This window comes from Mixophyes fleayi, chromosome 2, assembly GCF_038048845.1.
Source record: "Mixophyes fleayi isolate aMixFle1 chromosome 2, aMixFle1.hap1, whole genome shotgun sequence".
Lineage (NCBI taxonomy): Eukaryota > Metazoa > Chordata > Amphibia > Anura > Limnodynastidae > Mixophyes > Mixophyes fleayi.
This window is the reverse complement of record NC_134403.1, coordinates 325,668,979-325,685,814: the sequence shown is the minus strand read 5'-3', so window position 1 is coordinate 325,685,814 and position 16,836 is coordinate 325,668,979. Positions and strand designations below refer to the sequence as shown.

At 37.0% G+C, this 16,836-nt stretch overlaps 1 protein-coding gene across 1 annotated transcript in view; it reads left to right on the top strand.

Annotated features, from left to right (window-relative positions):
* Nucleotides 1–429: 429 nt before the first annotated feature.
* The window catches only part of AIPL1 (AIP like 1 HSP90 co-chaperone), a 47,040-nt gene continuing 30,633 nt past the window's right edge, over nucleotides 430–16,836 (top strand). Inside the window, exons 1-2 of the mRNA XM_075196777.1 lie at nucleotides 430–543; nucleotides 13,216–13,395. Of these exons, the coding sequence (XP_075052878.1) occupies nucleotides 448–543; nucleotides 13,216–13,395 (276 nt within the window). The 5' untranslated portion in view covers nucleotides 430–447. The remainder of the gene's footprint in view (nucleotides 544–13,215; nucleotides 13,396–16,836) is intronic.

Below are 16,836 nucleotides of genomic sequence, written 5' to 3'. Positions count from 1 at the left end.
AAATCAAAGTAAAGCCAACACTTGTCAAAAATATGTGTGTGTACAGGTCCATTTACTTACATTATTGTTGTGACTATCAGCATGACAGCACGTTTAATAAGTTTTAAGACTGTTTAAATTACATAAAATTAACCCCTGCATGTCAAGACATTAACTGAAAAATGAACAGCAATGCTTTGTAAATCAGTTGTGGAATATGAATCAACAAAATAAAAAAATACATACCTATCTGCACATATGTTATTCTTTTCTGCCGCATATAGACAGAGTTGAAATATTTGTTATATAAGAATACTAGGATTTCTGGCTAAGGCAGGCAATCTGTCCTAAGACTGTTAAATCCCCTGGTCTTATGCTTTCAATGCAGCTTTGTAGATCCTTCCTTATCTCTATATAAAGGTTAATCTTCCAGTCTGAATCCATGTTTATCCACAGATAGCAGCTACAATGGAGGAAGCAATAGGTATGAACCTGGAAGGCGTGAAAAAGAAAATTTATCATGGAGGAACAGGAGACCTACCTAAATTTATCACTGGATCAAAGGTTTGTCTTCCTGTGCTGTAACTTTGCCATGTGCACTAGTCATTGTTTTCCTAATAATATTACTATGTATCTCTTAAGGGGGCAGCGTAAGAGAATGCCACTGGACACCATAATATATTTCCTAGTAGCTGTTTGTTTCTCTGTATGTTGCCCTTAGTATATTGATCCTATATATAAGTTACCAATGCTGAATCTTATGTTGAAAAACAAAATATCAAAATGAAAAATACGGACCTTTATTGCAATATACAATATGATTTATATATTTACACTATTACATGTAATTTGGTTTTTGCATTATACATTTCTTTTATTATAACTTGCTCTTCGAATTCAGTGATTACGCTAATTAGTCTGTAATGTAGAACCTTCAGACAGATTTTCTAAACTAGTATTACAGACGCTGAATCTATACATTGTGACATATAATTAACAATGTAACAACTGTATATTTTTTTAAACCACCTGGGAAATCTTTTGCTGCATAATATGGTTAATGTGAGAATTTCAGTGGCATTATAAAATGGAGCTGCAGTATTACACATCAGCAGATGGTTGTATTCATACTTAATGACAATTGTTATTTATTTATTTTATATCCTTACTGATTAAATATACATTATAATAGTAGTGGAATAATCATCAGAAACCAACAGCAAAGACACTGGACTAAAAGCATCACTGTAGAAGCCACACAAAGAAACATATTACTTATGCTGTGAGAAGGTGGCTACCTCCTTTAAATTAGTCAATATAACTACCTCCACATGAATACTTGACCATATACTGTACTCTCCAAAAGTGTATTTATTGTGTGGAAGAATATTTTTACTTTTACTGCAGGAAAAAGAGGTGTGGCCTTTTGACAAAAAACAGTTTGGGGGAGTTTTTGGCAGGACTAATATACGGGTATGGTCAAGTGTATCCTGATTTTTTTTTGTACTAGGAATGATGGCAAACATCTATTTTAAAGTAGAAATCATGTTTTTTTATATTGCTTAAATTATTATAAAGTGTGATTAATCATCTAAATATTAACAATCCCAATAATCAGTGTTATAAGTAATAGAATATTGTTTACTAGCAGAAAAACTCTGTCTTGAAGTAAGATTTATGCAGTAGTGTGTGATGTCACAATCACACTTATTACCTAGCCACAAAAGGTACTTTTTATAATTCATTTCTGAATTGCTGAGGTCTCTGGGCTATTTGGCTTCTAAGCAATGGAATGAATTTGTTTTTTTTCTGGGCTGCTGAAAGTTTGTCCTGTCTTCATTTTTATTTTGTAAGAGATTACTGTGTGTAACATAGGCACCCCTGCCACTCAAGGTTTTTCTGGGATCCTTGGAGACCTCAGCAGTCACAGACATATAGGCTACCGTATGTTCTATTGAATTTTCAAAGGTGTCTGTACCGTGGCAATAACTAAGATGGCTACAGACACCCCGCTCTGTTTCAAAATTCTGCAGATACTATTGACTGGTAAAAAAAATTGTCAATAGGGTGTCAGTGCAGGGACATGCACAATCCTTCTAATGAGGATGAGAGAGGGTCCCTTAAAAAGACATCTCTTTTAACAGAACAAAGTTAGGTGCAAATTATAAGTAAAGCAAATCTATCCTCTGCTCATCATCACTTAGACTGTGTGTGTACACAGTGCACTGCAAGTTGGTAGCACTTCCAGTTGGAAAACTGCATATCAGCTAAAATGTATACAATTTATTTTATTTAATAAATATTTCTTCATTTGGTGTACTAGAGGTCTTACTATATTATGAATGATTTTTTGCCTACTGGCTATTACCTATTGATCACTGTGAGAATTACACTGTCCTGCGACATTCCTTTATTGTTTAGGGTTTATAATTATTAATTGTGTAATATTGGACAGTTATTGTTCTCTGTTTCCTGTGACATTACATTATTGTTTATGTTTTAGAATGACCAATTGTGTGATATTGGACATTTATTGTTCACTGTTTCAGCACACTTTTTTGATAGATCTTTTTGTTTGCTCTATTAATAACTAGCTGATGTACCCAGCAGGCGCGGGCTGGGAGAGGGAAGCCCGGGGCCGCATCCCCTGTCATGTGATGCGGCCGCCTGTGCGCGGGGGAAGTGCTGTATTTTGCATCCGGGGGGGCGGTCGGCCGGCCGGCCTATCCCCCCGGCCCGAGTAGCGGTCTGACCGAGCGGCCCGGGGGGCCGCTGCCCCCCAGGCCAGCCCGCCCCTGGTACCCAGCGTTGTCCAGGTTTAAATCATCAAGTTACTAAGTTATCAATGAGTTGGATGTAACTGTCAACCTTTTAAAACGAATTAGCAGCTTAGCAGCTCTTCCATCACACCCATGAGGTGGCTGCCCAGTGTCGTTTTTGTTTTTATATTAATTGTCATCCAAATCCATCCAGTGGAAGGATCAGAACAGGCTCCCCGGGTCAAAGTTCTCCCCAGCGTACACCAACGGGAGGTCTGACTGGGACCCTAACCCCGCTAAAACCTGGCCAGGATCCAACTGGACAACCTCGCATTGACTTCATCCCAATCGGTGCAGGGATATTCGAATGCATAACTAGACAGACAAAAAGACAAACAGACCAATGATTTTTATATATAAGATGTTAATCAAATCTACCGAAAGAGAAAAATAGTGCGTTTAAATAATGCCAAAAGCTTGACTTTTAAGCTAAGTAAAAAATAGGACACTACTGCTGTACTGGTACCTTCAGCGTTTGTAGGAGTAACCCATCTAGCGTTGATGATGATGATGCTTTGCAGGGAAGCTTGCCACCAGTAGCAGTGCCAATGCCGATGATGACCTCTTCATATATAGGGGTTTTCACCCTAGGAGAAATATAAATCTAAAAAATATATATCAGATAATATATTTATCTCTATTATTTCTCCCTCCTTCTCACTCTCCTTTTGATACCTTTTCTCCCTCCTTTCCCCCTCTGCTTGCCTCCATGTTTGTCTCTCTCTCTATTGGTAACTTCTAACGACAGCCTTTTATAGTGTTTTCTGCATTCTGCGCCAGCGAAATGTGATCCTTCATGACGCGAAATCAACGAAATGGAATCAATAAGGGAGATCTGCAGATGGAACAATAATTATAAGGGAAATTCCGTGTGAAACATTCCGCTGTAAGAACATGCAAAATTCTGAATCTGGAACTTAGGCAAGTGTTCAGTGGAACAGATTTCAACAATTTTCTCAACACTATGGTCGATTGTAAATCGTCTTGTGTATTTTTATTTTAATTAAGTTGGTTTTGGGTGTTTACAATGTCACAGGTTTTGTACACATTTTTCCTGGTCCATTTCAAAATGTAAGGAGGGGATTAACGTTTACGTTTAGTATTATATAAGCCATATAATGAAGTAGAAAACATGATGAGATACAGATTTAGAGATGCAGAAACCATTAAAGCAATACTGTTGCATCCCCTATCTATGTTGCAAAAGCTTAAAACATTCTTTATGCACATTCACTATTGAATTATATGAGTGGTCACCTCCAAGGTTGTTTAGAATTGTGTTCCAATACTGGTATAAAAAAATGTAGAATGTAGGATGAACATGACAGGAAAAATGCATTAACTTGGAATGTATACCTCGTAAGGAGAATGAAATCTACCCATCATCTCACTCATTGCTGTGTAAAGTGCAGACCACCATATGAAAAAGCCAAGGGTGACAGCATCTGAAATTCAGAGAATTACTGTAAATGTGAATGTCACTCAGGTTGTGACAAAGCTGTTTTATAGCAATACTCTGTGGATTTATCCTCAAATATGTTTTTCTTGTTCTAAATAACTTTTAAAAGAGCTACATCAGCGTATTTCTTAAGCTAATTAGGTTAAAACAGAAATGAAATAACTCCCTTGATCAATTCCATTTTTAATTGTGTTTTATTGCCAGTGTTATATAGGCCCATGGTGGCAGCACTCTGCTACAATGTGTAATTAATCTTGTTGTGTTTATGAGAGCACATTACTTGTACTTAAAATTATCAAAGGAGAATGTACCCGGGCTGGATTTAAATTCTTTTCTTTCGTAGACCTTGTTTTCTCTGCTATCCCAAAATCCCAGCCACCATATTTGTCCATGGGCACAACCACCATTTGTTTAAAACATATAAATGAAAATACTGTAACTCAGGTGTCAGTATGAGGGCCCAAAATAAAATATTAAATTGATAAATAGAAATGACCATGATTTCCCCTCAGATATGTCTGAGAAATGTTAAGACAGTTCAACACTTTAGGAACAGTTTTCAACAAACCCTAGGTGACACCCAGGGGACATTTCCAGCCCCATATTAGTAAATAATGCCAAAAGCTTGACTTTTAAGCAAAGTAAAAAATAGGACACTACTGCTGTACTGGTACCTTCAGCGTTTGTAGGAGTAACCCATCTAGCGTTGATGATGATGATGCTTTGCAGGGAAGCTTGCCACCAGTAGCAGTGCCAATGCCGATGGTGACCTCTTCATATATAGGGGTTTTCACCCTAGGAGAAATATAAATCTAAAAAATATATATCAAATAATATATTTATCTCTATTATTTCTCCCTCCTTCTCACTCTCCTTTTGATACCTTTTTTCCCTCCTTTCCCCCTCTGCTTGCCTCCATGTTTGTCTCTCTATATTGGTAACTTCTAATGACAGCCTTTTATAGTGTTTTCTGCATTCTGCGCCAGCGAAATGTGATCCTTCATGACGCGGAATCAACAAAATTGAATCAATAAGGGAGATCTGCAGGTGGAACAATAATTATAAGGGAAATTCCGTGTGAAACATTCCGCTGTAAGAACATGAAAAATTCTGAATGTGGAATTTAGGCCAGTGTTCAGTGGAACAGATTTCAACATTTTTCTCAACACTATGGTCGATTGTAAATCGTCTTGTGTGCTTTTATTTTAATTAAGTTGGTTTCGGGTGTTTACAATGTCACAGGTTTTGTACACATTTTTCCTGGTCCATTTCAAAATGTAAGGAGGGGATTAACGTTTATGTACTATACTCTTCTTAGTATTATATAAGCCATATAATGAAGTAGAAAACATGATGAGATACAGATTTAGAGATGCAGAAACCATTAAAGCAATACTGTTGCATCCCCTATTTATGTTGTAAAAGCTTAAAACATTCTTTATGCACATTCGCTATTGAATTATATGAGTGGTCACCTCCAAGGTAATTCATACTATATAGATAATGTAGCCAAGTTGTTAATTTTTTCTTTTCCTAATGGGGACCTTTGGCAGTTTTGAATTTATGAGAGTTTGCTGAACCCCTGTTCTCCAGTAACTATGCTGACTGTCATAGTACATAATAAACTAAGAGCAATGCAAAGTTATAAAAACAGTTTTCAGCTTCATTGTGTGGATCTCATTCAAAAGAGCTAATGGGAGATTCTCTTTTCTTACAAGGTGGGAAAAGTTGCCTTGAATGTTGACTTATTACATTTTCAGACAAGTCCTCAGGATATTTAGAGATAAGATGCTGATGATCTGAGCTCTCTTTAGTGGAAAGTGTGATCTTAAAAATAGATTGAAAAGTATGGCCTCTCGAACTGCTGCAAAACAGAGATCAAGTTGCGCAGTGATTTGATCAATTATGACATTAAAGACATATATTTTTTTTAATATCTTCTCATGCTGTTTGCTGCTTTTTTATTTCCAAAAGTTTGGCTGTACTCTTCCTCCTTTACTTCTCTATGATTAGCAGGTGTCCAATAAGGATATATGCAAAGCGAACGCTGACGAGCGTTTTGCTTATTATGCTTTCTCTGGGCAATTATCTGGCTAATTACTAATAAGAATATATTGTTGAATTATAATAATAGTCATCTCTTTCCTCTAATATAAAGGACATTAACATTAGTTAATGTCCTTAATAGTTAGTTTGTTCTATTCAACAATTGAATAGCAGGTGTATACACTGGACACAAATGGAGGTGTTTATTAAACAATAAAATAAAGAGATAGCAAAGCTAATTGCAGTCCTTCTGTTATTTTTAATCACTATACACCGTTTAGCAAATAACTACACACTTTACACCAATTTGGTTTTTAATAAATATTTCGCTATTGTTTTTGAAACAAACATTTTTATTTTAATGTATATCAATAAAATGTATGATTTTAATGTTATGTGGACATCCCGGAGTGCTTCAATATATACTTCTGCTTCTCCAATTTATGTCTATAATTTAAGTATTAGGGAGCACCCTTCAGGATGATATATAAACTCAAACACTATTATCCTGAACTAAAATGAGCGAGGATCTTATATATATTAACTATTAAAACTGACCTAGTGCGGTTATTTTCAATTATTTGAGCACCCTCCTCCGCATCAGCAGCATATGCTCCTAGTTTCCGATAAGTCATTATCATCAGAAGTAGCTGCACCTGCTCTCTAGCAGGAACATATATGCCTCTTAAGAGGTGTATATGAGTGCTTCAGCAAGTCGGCATGAACCTGTACTGTACTCGATCAATGCTACAATGCCCCTTTCTTCCCAATCTCACCTCTGCAGGCAGTTCCAGAATTGGGCAATCTTTACAGGCCACATTCTGGGCATGCACAGAGCAGGATACACTACACGCCCCACTCTGCATCAGCCCCATAGTGGGCATATAGCTCATTTGGGCATAACATTGATCAGTGCATGGCATTTCGAAGGGGGGGGGGGGGGCATCTGGTTCAGTGTCCATCTAAATACCACTGAAATCAAATCCAGGGACTGAAACTTAAAAGTAGAGAATACATGTGGAATTTAAGTATGAACTTAAGAAGGGGTAGTTAGATATAATTAAAAATTTATGGGGATGGAATTTTTCAGTCATAAAATTTAGTGAAGCAATATACTTAGGGGTACTGTAAATGGAAAAATGAAGGAACAGTTTTATCCCGGAGTATCTAACAAGCAGGGAAAGCTGTGTAGACGATCTTTGTTTCATGATACATTTTCATCTGAGAATTGAAACTCCTAGGACATCTGGATTAAGACGTATAATGGCTTAGAGTATGGTAATTGTTCTCTCTTTAACATTAAAGGAATGCAACAGGTTTTATTACAATAATTCCACCAAAAACTGAAAATACTGTTTTGGGTGGAATATCCCAAGTACACCCTGGTCCTAAATGCTCCTCTCGCTGCTGCTGACAGCATGTTGTCTGATAGAGATGACTACAATTGTTATGAACTTGGTTGTGGGCCCAGGCCCTGGGTCTTTTGAGTCCAACAATTCCCCTAGCAGCCACTATATTTTGTAGGCAGGTCCAGCAGTTGTACTTTAAAATGCAGTGCTTACGGCAGTTGTGAAAGAGTTATGTGCTGCACCACGGCGGAACCTCTGCTATGTGTGCTGAACTCCTCCAATCATGCCTTCAGACAGGCTCTTCTGAGTTCTGATGCTTAGTCTACGCACATTAAGCAGACCTCAACATCTGAATATCAGCGTTAATGGCTCCAAAAACATACTAGTAGGTAAATTGGCTGCTATTAAATTGACCTTAGTCTCTCTTGGTCTGTGTGTGTCTATGTTAGGGAATTTAGACTGTAAGCTCCAATGGGGCAGGGACTAATGTGAGTCAGTTCTGTATACAGCGCTGTGGAGTTAGTGGTCCTATATAAATAGCTGCTGCTGCTGATGGTGATGAATGGATCCTCACTGCCCCAGTACTGCAGGCTCACTTTACACAGAGAGAGAAAGTTACCTGGGAGTAGAACATTTTTGAATAAACTTGATGGGGAAGTAATTTAGTATACTCAAAAGCAGGCTAGTACTATGCAACCTGTTGCCCTCCAGTTGTTGTATGCTGGGGCTTATAGGTTCACAAAAACTGGAGTCAAGTGAGGATGAGGGATGATAGGAGTTCTCTGTGGGAATATGATGTTGTCTGAGACCTGGCAAGGGAGCAACAGAGAATTAATTTATGTCCTATTTACAAATGATGCTGTTTCTGTGGATCATAGAACCTTGCAAAGGAAATGCAGGAGAAAGGAATTTTGGCAGGAAGGTATTGAATGATGAAAATAGTGGGGGAGGTATGTTGCCTAGAGCCAAATAGAGTCTTAATGTGGCTCTGGTGTCATTGATAGACATCATGCTGCCTGGACAAAAGGGCATCTATGGGAGGAGTGAGGAGAGTCCCAATACCTGCTGCAGTCCAGGGATTCTCTCCAGACTCCTGCCAAGAAAGGATTTTATCATACCAGCAGTGTGTTGTCCATTAACTTTTGGCAGAAGCAAGGACAGCATCCATTGAAACCAGCAGATGTCTGAGAACTTTGCTTTAATGTTTGTCCAATTTTAAAAGATTCATTAAAATATTTATTTGACTACACTATATAACTTTTTTTCTGTTCCATCTCTTTGCATATTTGGTGCCTCCACAACAGGAAAATGAGATCTATTTGAATGGATCAAGATGATATTGAGATGGTCTTTAATGTTTATATATCTGGTATGCTCTATCAATATCCTGGCAAGTGGTGGTGTTGTGGTTACCATACTTTCACTATTAGGTGTCTTCTGTGTATTGTTCCCACTGGGATATATATGTGCTCAGAATGTACATAAGAAAAAGATGCTTGTTAAAAATAAAAAAGCATATTTATGTGCATGTGTTGAGTTGGACACATCTCAAGATGCATCCATCTCAAAAAGAGTAGCATTTGCACCAGGTGTATGTCAGGCATAGCAAGTGTGTATACTTACACCCCTCGATAGCATAGAGGTGGCTTATAGATAGCCCAGACATGCGAGAGTGTTTTAGGAGTATATGTCAAGTTGTATTATCCTGTTTGTACAAAATGTAATAATGTAGTGAAATGTCATCAACACAAGAGAAGATAATAGTGACAACGTTATTAATACATGTGAAAGTCACATGTTTCATATGAAATATAATACAAACACAGAATACAAATTAAAATAAATGAAAAATTGTGTTGTCCCCCTTAAACAAACAAATTAGAATCTTTCTCCAGTAGTATTCCAATTGGGAGTGACAGTTAGGCAATACAATTTGACAGCTGGAGGGATCAATACACAATCAGCCAATCAGAAGCAGTTAGATAGTGTTGTTCATAGTCATCATCATCCTGTATGGTTGCACCAGCCCCCAGCACCTACAAGAGATATAAAAGTTGTATCAGCGAATGCGTCCATGTCTAATTGGGTCACAATTATGGGCACAGGCCCTTAGTGTATACGGCTTATACTTCCTGATCCCTACCTGCCTCCATCCACCTCTTTAGACATAAGAGGATGCAAGTCAATGATACGCAAAAGTCTACAAATGGATTTGTCATTTTTAGTGTCCCTTCACAGTACAGAAATGCGTATCTTATGCAAACAATATACCCAGATAAACGACCAATTGTCAATGAATCCCTTCGAGATTTTCAGTGCAGAGATTGTTATATAGTCTGTCTCTGTGAATCCTTAAAAGTTTTAACTAATCAAAAAGTTGGAAAATTCAGAACTTTCAATTCCCACTTATGTAGTGTCCTTTATTGACTCTGACACAAGAACAAATGTTCATTGACCACAGTTTGTCAAACGCAATGACATTGCGGTGTCACTAGTGTCCATGTCAGTGGAAAGGGCCCTAAACATCTGCATTATTTAGAAAGTGGATTTATAGATTTTTGATCCACTGTATCATAGCTTAGTAAGAAAATGTTCTAGGTACACACAGTGTCATCAACATGTTGACAATCCCAATTGTTATAGCTTTTTTTTTTTAGCTATATTTATTGTTCATGTCTGATTTCAATCAATAAACTTTTTCTATGTACACTTTTCTAACCTATTATCATGTCTGATAATAGACAGGGTGGATTTAATATTTGAGACACTTATATTCTCTTTATCGTTTTCTTTAACTTATTGACTAGGAATAGAAACTGACTTTTAAGTTTTAATTATCACCAATAAGCGAAAAATGTTTGGATAATTTTGAGATCATCCACAGTCTGACCTTATCAATGACATTCATACAGCATCACAAAGATCTTCATGAGTTTATTACTTAGGCATAATTGTTCCTTGAAGCCTTCTTAAATAAAGCTCTAACATTATCACAAAGGAACATCTGAAATAATCAAGGAGAATGTTCCTTACAAAACAGAGATAAGAAAAATGATTTAAAGGTATTATAAGAGGAATAGTTAGGTGCAGTGTATACCAGATACTGAGATTACAGTTCTAAAACTGTGTAATCGCACAAATGCCACAAGCACTTAGGAGTGCAGTAAATCACTGTAGGATCTGAGTCATTACCATCCTGCAAACAGTGAGATACCGCCAACAGCCTTTCATGTTCCTATCCTCAACTTATCCTAACTGTTCTCTGGATAAAATGTATAAATCTGTAGTGTTTCTAATCTCCTACTTCTGCAAGAAACTTTGTATATCACCATATTATAATGCATCATTGTATGTTCACTGCACAGTATAAGTTGTAGAAAGTACTAATAACAAGTTGGGTGTAGGAACTTTGTTTCATATAGAGATTTATTTGACACTGCAGTCTTCCTGCAACAGTTTAAAATGAGCCTCACATTACTAATCTGAACTGAAATACTCTGTGGTTGATGTTATTATTCAAATGCTTAAATTGGCTATACTGCATTCACTACATCTCTTATTTACCTGGGGCCTGATTCATTAAGGATCTTAACTTGAGAAACTTATTTCAGTCTCTGGACAAAACCATGTTACAATGCAAGGGGTGCAAATTAGTATTTTTCATGTAGCACACAAATATCAACTTTAAATTTCAGTGTACAAATAAGCTATCAAGTATTTGTGTGATACATGAAAAAACAGTCAGTATTTAACTTATATGCAAAACAAAATACTAATTTGCACCTCTTGCATTGTAACATGGTTTTGTCCAGGAGACTGAAATAAGAAGTTTCTCAAGTTAAGATCCTTAATGAATCAGGCCCCTGTTTAAAAACCTGGTAATGTGGGGGTGTTACAATAAAATATCCCCTAGCCTAGTTCTTGCAGCTATACTCCCTTGTCTCCCTGGTGCAGTAGGGACATGGGTGTATGGCTATGTGGCCTTCTGTTGTGACGGACCATGGGCCATGAACTGGCCCCCAGCCAAGTACTAAGGACCTAACAGAGGTGACTGGGTTGCCAGTCTACACCATTCCTCGTAGAGGCAATGCAATCATCTGACATCCTCAGTCTAGTTATGGAGGACCTACCACAGGCAAAATGACACAGTATGAAAATAATGTAGCTTAACTTTTTCATGTTCTTTTTTTGGTACTGGATGTCTGCTGAATCTGTCTCCTTCATTTGCATTAGGGACATGGGACTGCTAGCAAAGAAGAGGCGCTATTGTACATTATTGAACATTTTCATGTTTTAAATTGAAGTTTCAAGAAGTGGCATATGACATAAATACAAATGTAAATTGGTAAAGGTTGTGAGTGAGGTATGCCTGAAAAAATCCCTGCTGTACATTATATAGAGGTCGAATGATCAGTAAATGTGACAGACACACTTCCAAATATCTGCACACCTCACAAAGTCTTAGGTTTTTATGACTTTTCTGTTACATTAGGACAAACGCAGCCTATTATAACCGTGTTACATTCCATTTTACAGAGAAAGAAAAAGATTACCGCACCAGGTAGATTCAAACTTCTTCCAGAGAGATAATATATATATATATATTTATATATATATATATATATATATATATATATATATAGAAAGGAATATTATAGCTCCCAATAATGGCAATCCAACTGGAAGTGGTGCAACCACACATTCAAATTCATAAAGATACACAGAAGGAGGAGGAGAAGGAATGCATAAATGGGGCACTCTGAACCCTATATTAATAAAGTTTATTTTTGAATTTTATTAGTATGCATTAAATAATACCAAAGAATGTGTAGTAAAAATAGCGAAATATTAAAACTGTAATTGAAAAATGACAACCTTTAATGAAACTGTTAAAACTAGCAGATAGTAGTGCTAGAACACGCTGCTCGGCTTTATTTCAAATATAGACAAGTGTATTTAGTAATCTTTGTCCATGTCATGGAGATAATAACCCTTATTAACGTAGGCAATATTGCATTATCACAAATAGAGAAAATGCTGCTCCCAAAAGTCGAATCTAATACATTTTATAAGGAGTGCAGGTAAGGATTAATGCTTTTACCCAAATAAAATATTTGGGATATAGAGGAATAACGTTATTCCTTAAATCGGAATATACTAATATATGTAGCCTCCAAAAGATGCACCATCTTCAGTATTAAAGGGTGCAATCAGATATACACAGCATTGTCTGTGAGACTAATGCATGATTGGCTTAGAAACCCCTATAGTGTTAATATTGTAGGTTAACTATAATGTGTTAATCCTACATTCGCTCTATAACGCAAGTATTAATCACAAAGATCTTGGTTTGAATAGGAGTCTTTGATATCTTCCTAGCTAGTAATTAATCCATAATAGCACCTAAATCCTTAAACTACCGACTAGGTAGAATGATCAATAAATGTGACAGACACACTTCCAAATTTCTGCTCACCTCACAAAGTCTTAGGTTTCTCTGACTTTTCTGTTACATTGGGACAGACGCAGCCTATGATAACCGTGTTACATTCCATTTTGTTAGGTGACTTTCCATTTTCAAACGTTAAAATGCGACAGTGAGAGAACAGTCATTGATGACAGCAAGAAAGTTGGCATCCCCATGGAAATTATTATTGGAAATATGTTTAAGCTGGAGGTTTGGGAGATGCTGCTCGCGTCAATGAGGATCGATGAGGTGTCCGAATTCTGGTGTGACGTTACGGTGAGTATTTACTGTCCGTATTCTAGAACAATCATTAGTTTTTACTTCAAAGTCTAAAGCTTTTTATCTATTTGTGATTGATGTATTTGTTAGTGATTTTAGTTATTTGTGCATAGTACTAATTCTAATAAACTTGTGCAGTACAAACATATATCAAACATTGCACACAACTGCAAACTAAACATTGATAGGTATTGTGTGCTGCTTCCATGTGGCTTTAGATGGTGTAGTGCTGTAAACACCACATGTTGTCTTATGTCAGTATAGCCTGCCACTAAATGAGGAGGATATTTTTGCACACTGTTCCACAAAATATTTGCCTCTTTGCGTATTTGTCCACAAAATTTCGCACGTTTCACCAACGGAATTTGGCCTTAAGTGTTCTCACAAGCAAAAAACACAACAGAATAAAATGACTGTTGCCGTCCCAACTCTATTCATTCAGCGAAATGCAAATTTACAAACATAGGGGCAGACACTGCGCAGTGATTTTTTCTAGTGAAAGCCGCGTAGAGTCCCGGAACAGCCGCTAGACACTATGCAGCGATTTATTTCTAGTGGAAGCCGCGTAGAGCCCGGAACAGCCGCTAGAAACTATGCAGCGATTTTTTTAGTGAAAGTACTGCTCACTTTTGCTCGCACCCCATAGAGGGGGGTCAAATATGCATGTTAAATGTCCCAATATTTGCTTGAATGAATACTTAAAAAGCTCCAAGAATGTGGCATGACAAAAACCCCAAAACGCATACAGTGTTTTTTTTAAAAAGAGGAACACTTAAAAGTATCACAACAATTGTGAAAGAGAGCTGCATTCGCTCTCACCTAACAGTCACTCACTTGAGCAATTCAATGTATGTAACAGCTTAGTTCTTGAGCATAGGCGAGTGTTTTTTTTTTGGTTTTTTTTGCATGAGAAGACCCTTAATATCTAGATGTGGTTTGGATCCATTGACTTTCGAGAATAGATATGAGCAACATTTTCAAAAATATTTGCCTCATGCACTTGTTCATGAACAGCGAGGCCTATCCAACCACACAATTCATAGACTCTAATTTTTGCAATGTCAGAATTTGCAATTACAGTGTGAAACGGCACTCTATGAAAAGACAAAGCAAAAGTAGAATTTGAAGATTGCATTGCCGGACTTCGCACGTTAGTATAATCGCTGAAACTCGATTTGCTCTAAACATAGGTTTGAGGTTTCGTTCAACTCTACAGAACACACCAAATGCAAAAGGTGTCATTTGCCATTAGCAAAACACACCTGAAATATTAATATATTTGCAACCAACAATTATATTTAAATAGGCACAACAGAGAAAAAAATATTTGACTGTAGAATCCCATTCCAACATTAATTCTGAGATGTGAATACCAGAGGAGATGTCTTTTTGCAGGGGGCTTATTTACTAACATAGATACAAATAGTTAGCACAGCACCTACATTTAATATTTTAATTAAGTAACTTGAAGTAGACTGAACTAGTCTGCTAAAAGGTAATCACTTGGTTGGTACCGGTAGCTTCAGTTTTCCTTTTAATTTAATAAACAATTATTTTGTTAAATTACCATTATTATATTAATTATTGTCTTACCTGTGTGAGCAACAGGTGAAATATTTCAGAACTTTATTTTGTTCGATTCCTGTGTATGGGGAAAATAGTTATTTTTAGCATTACTTTCGCCCCTGTTGTTATTTCTAAGTATATGAAAGGTCAGCGCCAACCAGCAGTAAATATAAAGTGCAGATCCCATTATGTTGAGTGGGCAGTTTTTAAAGGTCATCAATCCAATAATATTTCTGGGCATTTATGGTCTGTCGTACGTAAATATAAAGACAATTGCTTCCTTTCAGACAGAAGTGGCAGAAGTGCACAGTAAGTGGTATCACAAAGACTTTGAAAGCTTTTTACTGGCGCTAACAGTTCTGGAATGATACAAACATAATAAAAAAAAATAAACATACCTAAAAAGCATCTTTAAATTTAATATAGTAAAATGCTGATATTACTGAAGACAGAATATGTTGAGAAAGAAGAAAAGTCTAAAGGAAAGTGAGTCATGAAAAAGTTTTAAATAAATAAGTTGATGTCTTTTATGGCAAGTAATATAACGTAGACATAAGCATTAAGGGGTCATGTATGGAAAAAAACTAAGGGCTGCCAAACGAGAGTCATCCAATATATAAAATTATCTTAAGAAATGTGCAACTTGAAATCCAGCGTATAGATGAGGCTGAAGTGTCCAGCGGTGCCCAGTGCAAAAATACGCCAATAATCATCATCACCTTGATAATTATGATTGGCTATGTTAGATTGTAAACTAAAAATAAAGTGGTCACCAGCACCAGACTAGGAATTGTCCCATTATAACAAGGAAACCCACAGCGTAGTGGAAACCATTCCCACCCGTCCGGCAGGGGGCTCCAAAAATGAGAGAAGGCCTAGAACCAACCAACCTCCTAGAACCAACCAGTCCCATGCTGAATAGCACTAGGACTCTTTCCGGCTCCAGTGTGGAAGTGGTCGCCAGTGTAAAAATAATATTAAAAAGATGGGACCACTGGAGTGTCAAATATGCCACCCAAACAGTACCCCTATTCATTACATGGAAGGGGAGGTGAGATGTCCAGAACTGGACTTCCCCTTTAATGGTTTTATAATGTCAGCAAGAAGACATAGAGCAGAACAACCTGTGGATAAATCATCATGAGAGCATGCTTTTTCAAGTAATACTTTTCACACAGCGAGGGTCATTTACAAAGCTGCAAACAGTGCGAAAATGTGCCTATGTGTGCACCATCTACAGACACAGGTACATGTCCTCATTACTTTTTAGAAAAGTGTCTCAATGCAAATGGTTTGGCCAACCATTTGCGGGATTGTGTGCTGAGATTGGAATGTGCATGAAAAGTAAATTAAAACGTTTACTTCAAGCCCCTGCCTGCTCTCAGTTTGGGACCACCACCTTAATATCAACTTTTCCAATTGTCTCCCTTAGTTCTGCTTATTAGCGGCTCATTAGTGTCTTTAATAAGTAACTAGAGTAAGGGTATATTAGAACTGTTTTCATGGATTTGTATTGATATATATTTGTAATGTATTTCATTGTATTTTTATTGATATCTGTGTATAGACACTGGAGGTTGGAAACGTAGACGAGCCATGAGATTGATATAAGATTTGGAAATGTTTAAAATATTCTTAGTCAACAGGATGTTCCTTTGAAGGCATGGGAGCTTCACCCGGCACTAAGTAAATCATGCAATAGACCCTGACCCAAAACCTACAGACCTTGGTGCATGATCCCCTATTAGGCAGCCCTGTATTCTCAGAGCCATATCCCAAGTGTGATATGTAATTAGGTCAAATATGTTTAGTCTATTGGGGACCCTGTAACATCTCATTAAAACTTGGTACTAGAATTAATTAGACCGATGT